Genomic DNA, 10,000 nt, shown 5'->3' on the forward strand with positions numbered 1-10,000 from the left:
TCCTTTTCTTCTTCTTTCACTATTTATTTCTTTTCTTTCATTCACTTCTTCTCTTCTTCCTTTTATTCCTCTTTCTCCTCTTCCTCATTTCCTTCTTTTCCCTTTCCCTCATGTCCTCATACTTTCCCTCTTCTTATCTTCATTCCTTTCTCTCTGCTAACTCCACCTTTTCCTTCTTCTAATTCATTTTATTCTCTTTTTTCTCCTCCTACTTCTCTTTCGCCTTCCCCCTCACATGTTTCCCTCATTTCCTCCTCCTTCCTCCTCCTTCCGCTCCCTCGCTCCCGTCAATAAAGTTGACTTTCATATCTCGCACATCATCTCATCTACCACAAGCTCAGGAAGCCCCCGCAAGGTAAACACATTGTCCCGCCTCCTCCTCCTCCTCTTTCTCCTCCTCCTCCTCCTTCTCCTCCTCCTCCTCTCCCTCCTCCTCCTCTCCCTCATCCTCCTACTCCTCCTCCTCCTCCTCCTTCTCCTCCTCCTTCTTCTCCTCATCCCTTTCTTCCCCCTCTTCCTTCTCCTTTTTTTTTAATTTTTCTTCTACTTCTCCTCCTTGAATATTATTACCATTTTATTCTATTCACTACTTTTCCTCCTTCTGTACCATTAATTTTTTTTCTCTACCCTTCCTCCTCTTTTTTTCTCTTGTTACTCCTCCTCCTCCTCCTCCTCTTCTTGTTCCTCTTCTTGTTCCTCCAGGTCTTTTTCGTCTACCTCTTTCTTTACCATCATTAAGCTCTCTAACTTTTACTCCTTCCTCTCGCAACCCTCACTCTTTCTCTTTCCCCTCTTCCTCACATCTATAATCTTTTGGTCTTCTTCTTCTTTCTCCTCCTTCTCTTCCCTCTCCTCCTCCTCCTCCTCCTGTCCTCCTCCTCCGCCTCCTATTCCTCCTCCTCCTCCTCCTTCAATTCTGTCTTTTTCTAAGACTTTCCGAGTTTAACAATTATGTCTTCAGCAAATCGTGACCTTCGTGTTCTTTCCTGCTCTTAAAATCTGATCAGATGATAGGGCCTCATTTCACAAGAACACAAAGACTAAGGATGAAGGAGACTGCAAGAGACCATAAGGCCTACACTAGGTAGTTCCATGTCAATTACCACCTGTCATCCTCGTCCATGAAGTTGCATAACATTTTCTTAAAGCAACTGATAGTTTCAGCACTCACTATGAGGTTTCTAATTCTATACCATTAGTTCACCACCCTATTAGTAAACCAATTCTTGCCTGTTCCCTTCAATCTAATTTTGCTCAGTTTTAATTCAGCCACTGCTCTCTTAATAGGATGACCTTGTTCGCGTCACAATTTGTTAAAGCCTTTGATCCACTTGAACACCTCCATTAGATCACCCCGCACTCTGCGTCTTTCCAGAGAGTGTAAGTTAAGGTGCCTAAGCCTCTATTCGTAAAGCAAATTTCTGAGCCCATGTATCATTTTGGTCATTCTCCTCTGTAAGAAACAGACGCTATCCAGACATGAACCTGTTATTTTTTTTCTTTCTTTTTTTTAACAATAAGTCATTTTGGTTTCTACTGGAAGTCCACCTCAGCTTCCTAGATTTTTTCTAGGAGTTGAAACTACTTGGAGAAACTATTTTGCCGATTTCTAAATTAGATAATTAGGTTAAGCCCTTCTTGGCTGAAGGGTGATACTGACAAAGGCAAAATACTTGAAGTAAAGTATTCATTGATGGTAAAAAAAAAAAAAAAAAAAAAAAAAAAATCTACCCTCAGCAATTTTATTACCATAGCGCACTACAGGAAATCAAGCAATTGCGATAAAATAGAACTGAGCCGTGAGATATCAAAAAAATGCAAACATATATAGTTTTAGTGTATATAATACATTTCCATATGCGGAGTTATTTAGAGATATATATTTGCAATTAAATCGTACTAAACAACAACAAAATATATATTCTATAGCACTGGGTTAGGTCTGTGTGTATTACCAATTAGTCTCTATTTCTTCCGTTAGTCAATATCTTCCAAACACATTTCCTAAGGAATAAAAAAAATAAATGAAATGGAAGTAAAAAGTATTGAAATAAAAAAGAAATAGCGTAATAGAAAATAAATTAAAACAAAATCAGATAGATTATTAGAATAAAACAGAATGGAAAATAGAGTTAATATAGAATAGAATAGAATAGAATAGAATAGAATAGAATAGAATAGAATAGAATAGAATAAAGCAAAGTAAAATAGAATCTAGCATGAAATTCTCTCTCTCTCTCTCTCTCTCTCTATATATATATATATATATATATATATATATATATATGTATATATATACACACACATATGTATATACATATGTATATATATGTGTATATATACATATATATATATATATATATATATATATATATGTATATATATATGTGTATATATATATTCATATATACATACATATATATATGTATATAGATATTTGAATATCTAGGGAGAAGATTCTCTTGTATGCATGTGTTGTTGAAGTCGACAGCATTAAGGAGGTTGTTAATATTCTTATGGGTATTCTCCAGCTTTCTAACCAATACTCTGCCATTTGGAGGGTGGGCATAAACCAAGTTGCCAAAATGATTCATTTATTCAACGTTTCGTCTGCAAAGAGACATCTTCAGGAAAATCTGTAACATAAATGTTACCGACATACAGAAATAAAGAAAAAAAAATTCTGTATGTATTGGTTAGAAAGATGGAGAATACCCATAACAAGATAAAAAAAAATTAATGCTGTCGACTTCAACAACACATGTATATAGATATGTATATATATACATATATATATATATGTATGTATACATATATATATATATATATATATATATTTATTTATTTATATATATATATATATATATATATATATATATATATATATATATATAAAATTTTAATATAAAAATAAGAATTAAGAAATATATAAGAACAGAAGGAAAATAAATCCAAAGTCAATAAATACACACACAAACACACACACACACACACATATATATATATATATATAAATATATATATATATATATATATATATACATATATATATATATACATATATATATATATATATATATATATATATATATATATATATATAATGGTAATACAAAAATAAAAAGTAATGAAATAAATAAGAACAGAAAGAAAATAAATCCAAAGTACGTACATACATCCGTATCTTCTGCTTTCTCTCCCAGGTCTACCACAAACCAGAAACTGAAGACTGGTTTTTGGACATCAGTAGTGTGACCTTCAGAGACAGCGGCATCTATGAATGCCAGGTCACCACGAGTCCGAAAGTGTCGCTCCCAGTTCACCTGACTGTCCTTGGTAAGTGCCCACAATCTCCTCTTTCGTATGTCGTTTGTTGGATTGTGTTCGTGATAATACATGCACACAAACTCACATGTACACTTATAAACACACAGACATGTAAATACGCACACATACACACACACACACACACACACACACACACACACACACACACACACACACACACACACACACACACACACACACACACACACACACACACACACACACACACACACACACACACACACACACACACACACACACACACACACACACACACACACACACACACACACACACACACACACACACACACACACACACACACACACACACACATGCATACAGACATAAACACACATATATACATATACATGCGTTTACACGTATACACACACATATGTATAATGAGTTAATAGGATAGAGCTTGTAGAAAAGAGACCTTTTGGTCCCTGACGAAGTCAGATGTATTACGTTCAATCACATGAGATAAAAGCGTATTCCATTTATATACGACGAGGTTAGTAAAAAAAATTCTATGCAACTTTTGGTTAAGTTTATATCATGAAAGTATGAGGTATTTTTTTTTTTTTTTTTTTATGAATTTCCTTTAGGATTTAAGGGTTCGCACTAACCTCCCTTAAGCGGTTTTCATATCATTTGTTTCTTATATTTGGTATAAGTTTTGTGGCTCGTCACTCAACCATGTCCAAACAACCAATGTCTTTAAGGAGATCTGGAGAATATATAGACATAACATATTCCACGTACTAATTGACCAGTAACCTATATAATTGGTTGACAATATCGGGACTTTTCGAAATCAGAAGGTCGTTCTACAAATTCAAAGATCATACTTGTCTTTTCTGACGCGTAAGATTAAATGTATAAAATGATACACGTTCGTGTAAATCACGTATACACATACACATACAGGCGCATACATGCATATACCTGAGGAGATATGCATATACAATCTTCAACATGCACACATAAACACCTGCTCCCGCGCGCACGCGCACACACACACACACACACACACACACACACACACACACACACACACACACACACACACACACACACACACACACACACACACACACACACACACACACACACACACACACACACACACACACAACCATACAAACGCCCCCCCACACACACATGCACACACACACACACACACACACACACATACACACACACACACACACACACACACACACACACACACACACACACACACACACACACACACACACACACAACAATACAAACGCCCCCACACACTCACGTACACACACGCGCGCATACACTCACAAACATACATACATACACAGAGAGGCAGAGAGAGAGAGAGAGAGAGAGAGAGAGAGAGAGAGAGAGAGAGAGAGAGAGAGAGAGAGAGAGAGAGAGAGAGAGAGAGAGAGAGAGAGAGAGAGAGAGAGAGAGAGAGAGAGAGAGAGAGAGAGAGAGAGAGAGAGAGAGAGAGAGAGAGAGAGAGAGAGAGAGAGAGAGAGAGAGAGAGAGAGACAGAGAGAGAGAGAGAGAGAGAGAGAGAGAGAGAGAGAGAGAGAGAGAGAGAGAGAGAGAGAGAGAGAGAAATATAAAGAGAAAGAAAGAGAATTCTCCTCTTTTAGATTGTGCATGTGTGTGTTGGGTTATAATCAAAGACTGACATCAAATACAAAACCTGTTTGCTGTTCTCCACCTCAATGGTCAATCTGAGTAGTATAAAAGATCATAAATCTGTTCTCTAAAAAAAAAAAAAAAAAAACAGAAAAAAAAATCCTTTATTCCTTTCCTAGGGTCTTAGTGGTTTTACAAGCATTTCGCATTGTTCTGGGTCTTGTTAATTTTTTTTTTTCGTTTCTTTTGTTCTACAAACTAGTTTGAGTAATATTTATTCTTGGCTCACCACAGAGATATCTCTTTAAATGCTTTACTGTTACAAAAAAAAAAAAATAATAATAATAATAATAATGATAATAGTAATACTATTAATATTATTATTATTATTATTATTAATACATTATTAATACATTATTATTAAGACATACCTATCATCAACATATCTTCATGTTTATCCATATATCTGTTTATTTTGTCATTCATTCAAACATCTACCTATCCATCTCTCTTTCAACTATCTATCTATCTATCTATCTATCTATCTATCTATCTATCTGTCTATCTACTTGTATTTTTATATAATATGTATACGTATATATTTAGGTATATGTTTGTACATATATGTACACATTCGTACAGTATATATTTTTCTTAGAATAAATCTGAATTCATGTACTTATTCATTTATTTCAATCTAATTTGTCTAAATCAGTTTTAGACAGCTTCATTGAAAATCCCAATTCTAGACAAACAAAACTGAACACAATCAGCGTGTTGGATCAAGAATCCAACATACCTGAATAGATAGTGAACCGGCACAAAAACTATAAAGTCCCCTAAGTTTGTCGCAGCGAAAATCTAATGAAGCCAAACTTAATAGATACGGTTCTTGAATTAGCTCGGGAACTCATTACGACACAAGTTTCCCACAAATATTCTCAAACTTAAGTCCATCTATGGACGCGAACTTTCCCAGCAGAGGCGGTGAGATTATCCTGAGCATTTCCACGCAATTCTGTCCTGGGTTTCAAGTTCATCAAATCCAGTATCATATGTGTTTATAGAAAAATGTGCATCGTTTAGTTACTTGTGTATTATATATGTATACATATACATATGTCGATAATTTTTGTGACAGTTGCATATACATATATACATATATATATGTATATGTATATATATACATACATACATATATATATATATATATATATATATATATATATATATATATGCATATATATCCGCAAGTAATCAACTATGGTAGGAAATTGTATTTCTGAGGTTTGGAATCTGAATATATGAACGACATAAGGTACAGGTATACGAAAATTTAAATGCTGAATACACATGTTCTGAGCAGTTAGATTGTAGCATTTTCTTTTTATCTATTTGTACAGCATATTTTACTGGCTTTTGGTCGGCTTACCTATGTTACTCAAAGGAACTGAGTAACTTTTTAATCTCTTTTAGGCTTCAATACAATGGAATCCCTCTGGGCATATCAGGTCACCATCAACAATTCGTAGTCGAAAGGCAAAGAAGATTCAACTCTTTGCTTCGTATCAACACCAATTATATAAAGGTGCTAGTGTCGCATTCGCTTAGGTATGGGTTCGAATCCCGCACTTCTTTCCGATTCCCAGCAGGCAGAGACTGTATCTGTTCTAAGGGCGGTGATGGCTTCGGCCGCAGTTATACGCCTCCTGGCGTAGACTCCTGAAGGGTGTGTGCGGGAAGGTTACTCCAGATATGAATAAAATCAATCAACTTAGGAGGAGATGTATTAAAGGAAAATTGTCATCTATTGAGGAAAGGGTTAACTATGGCCCCCCTGATTAGCGGGCCACGAAGACGAATTAGATAGCTTGATTGGAGCCCGAATACAAATATGTTATATGGTAACATATGGGAGTTTTTTTTTTTTTTTTTTTGCGTAATAACGTCATACAGTGGGGGAAGGTTTTCATAATGAACGTAGGAAGGCAATTGGGATACACATGCTTTCATACGTACACATACACTCATGTATACACACTTACATACATACACGAGTTGCAGGTAACATTATAACAAGTAAGGACTATTATGTACAACCTCAAGGGAAGATGAATATAAATATAGAAGTATCTAGATACGCATATAGAAGAATCTAGATCAGAAAATGCATTTTCGAAAACGCAAAGAACAAAATCCAGAAAAGACAATTACGAAACTGGAAAATTACGTAAGCCTATAAGGAAAAATTCAGGAATCTGAACATGCACACTCGAAACCCCGAAAATGAAAGAACCAAGGTTCTGAAATTGTAAATATGAGTTTCCGTGACGATTCTGAAGAAGGGAATGGAATTCGATATGAGCCAGAGGCGGAGAGGGATTGTATTGTGGGCGTAAGCTGACTTTGTAAATTGCAAATCCATTGCGCACTGACAAGGACGGACTATAGGGAAACGAAGCACGGAGCAAAAACAAGAAGAAACACACCAAAGAAAACGGAGGAAAAAAAACAAAACAAAAAACATTGCATCAGTAAAAAATAAAGAATAAAAGATAAGATAATAATAATAATAACAGAGTAAGAATTAAGTAGAGTTTAATACGGTATGCTCTTTAATTTTACCTGGACCTGAATGATGCAAGACATAAGCACGTACAAAGAAGAAAACAAACATTTGCTACAGACTAAAACGTGTGTCGTCAAAGGTCACGGATGGAAAAAAATGGGACTCAAACTAAGAGAAATAAGGAGGGACTGAAAGAACGAGAAAAAAAAATGTCAACATTTGAAATACACCATTTGGGGAGACATGATTCTATTCTTTGCACGTTGAAAGTGACACTTGGCACGAGGTTGCAAAGTACACGGAAGATCAACAAGAGAGAGAGAGAGAGAGAGAGAGAGAGAGAGAGAGAGAGAGAGAGAGAGAGAGAGAGAGAGAGAGAGAGAGAGAGAGAGAGAGAGAGAGAGAGAGAGAGAGAGAGAGAGAGAGAGAGAGAGAGAGAGAGAGAGAGAGAATGAGCGGAAGGGGTGTGGGAGAGCAGGGTAGGAAAAGAGAAAGAGAGTGGGAGAGGGGGGGAAAGAGAGTGGTGTTATGACAAAGAGAAAAAGAGTTAGAAAGAGAAAGAGGAAAGGGTGATGGGCGAGAAGGGAGAGAGGGAAGAGAGAAGAGAGGTAAAATGACGGGATGAAGAGAGGAGAAAAGAGGATAAAGAGAGAGGAAGTACCAGATAGATGGAGAGAGAAGGGAGAGAGAGGAAAGGAAAAAAGAGAAATGAAAAAAGCGAGAGGAAGAGAGGAGGAGAAAAAGGTTAAAAAGGGAGGGAGAAATAGATAGAAGGAGAGAGGGGAAAGAGAGGAGAGGAGACTAGGAAGAAAGAGGAGAAAAAAGCGAAGAGGAGAGAGAGGAAGAAGAAAATAAATGAAGAGAGAGAGAGATATAGATAGTGCGAGAGAAAGAGGAGAGAGATGGGGAGAGGGAGAGAGAAAGAATGAAAGCGGAGAAAGAGAGGAGAAGAGAGAGAAAGAGATAAAGAGTAAAAGATAAATATATAGAGGGAAAGAAAGAGGAAAGAGGAGGGGATATGTAAAGAAAAAGAATGAAAGAGGAGAAAGAGAGGGGAAGAGAGAGGAAGAGATAAAGAGTAAAAGATAAATATATAGAAGGAGAGAAAGATGAGAGAGAAGGGGAGACGGAAAGAAGAGAAGAGAGAAAAAGGGAGAGTGGGGTGGTAAGGAAAGAAGAGAAGAAGGTGAGAGTGGAAGAGAGCAAGGAGAGGAAACTGAAGTAAATGAGAAAAGAGAGGTAGAGGAAGAAATAGAAGGAAGAGAGAAAGATGGTTAAGAGGAGGAATGAGGGAATTCTAGCTAGATTTAGAGATATAGATAGAGACAAAAATCTCCCCACACACACAAACATATATACACACATATGCGTATGCACGCAAACACACACATGCGCACACACACAAACACACACACACACATGCGCACACACACACACACACACACACACACACACACACACACACACACACACACACACACACACACACACACACACACACACACACACACACACACACACACACACACACACACACACACACACACACACCGCAACACACACTCGCGCACACAACACACACACACACACACACACACACACACACACACACACACACACACACACACACACACACACACACACACACACACACACACACACACACACACACACACAAACACACACACACAGATAGAGAGAGAGAGAGAGAGAGAGAGAGAGAGAGAGAGAGATACAGAGAGACATTAACAAGAAAACGTAAAAATAGATTAATAAAATTAAAGTATATACATACATGCATACACTAAAGACTTTTCCCCCTTACACGGGAGGTAGCCAAAAGACAAAGGCATAGAAACCACTCTTTTGGCCACTTCCCGTGTGAGGGAAAATTAAATTAGGACCAAGTAATTAGGCACACAGCGCCATTTTTAATATGCAACAGAAGTTATGTTCCGATGCGTAAGTCATTATTTCTTAACTATTTCTCAGCTTAAAGTGTTTGCGTCTGTCGAATAAATTCATATTATAATAGATAGAATAGTAAATGTATGTATATATATATATATATATATATATAAATATATATATACATATATATATTTATATATATACATGTGTATATATATATATATATATATAATAAATATATATATATAAAATTAAGTATTTGAGATTATCAAAATCTCGGTGGCACTACCTAAGACTTCTGTAAAAACGGATTTTTTTTTTTTTTTTTTTTTTTTTTTTACAAAGTAAACAAAATCTTACCTCGAAGTCAACATAGAGAAAGAGATAAAAATGAGTAGCGAGATTTAATGAAAGTGAGTAGGAATGAGCGCGAGAGGATAAGAGTAGGCGTGAGCTTGAGAGTAACTAAGAGTAAATAGGCGTAAACGTGTGAGTAATTAAGAGTGAGTGTGAGTGAGGAGGAGTGAATAATAATACATGATTAAGAAGAAATATGAGGAG

The 10,000-nt window shown here is 36.2% G+C and overlaps 1 protein-coding gene across 3 annotated transcripts in view; it reads left to right on the plus strand.

Annotated features, from left to right (window-relative positions):
* LOC143036805 (uncharacterized) overlaps positions 1-10,000 on the plus strand; it is a 1,429,357-nt gene that overhangs the window by 1,077,007 nt on the left and 342,350 nt on the right. For all 3 annotated transcript variants that reach the window (XM_076204581.1, XM_076204572.1, XM_076204592.1), the window contains exon 6: positions 3,204-3,336. In XM_076204581.1, the coding sequence (XP_076060696.1) occupies positions 3,204-3,336 (133 nt within the window). The remainder of the gene's footprint in view (positions 1-3,203; positions 3,337-10,000) is intronic.

Source organism: Oratosquilla oratoria, chromosome 2, assembly GCF_046742065.1.
Source record: "Oratosquilla oratoria isolate Oo_2021 chromosome 2, ASM4674206v1, whole genome shotgun sequence".
NCBI classification, from domain to species: Eukaryota; Metazoa; Arthropoda; class Malacostraca; order Stomatopoda; family Squillidae; genus Oratosquilla; species Oratosquilla oratoria.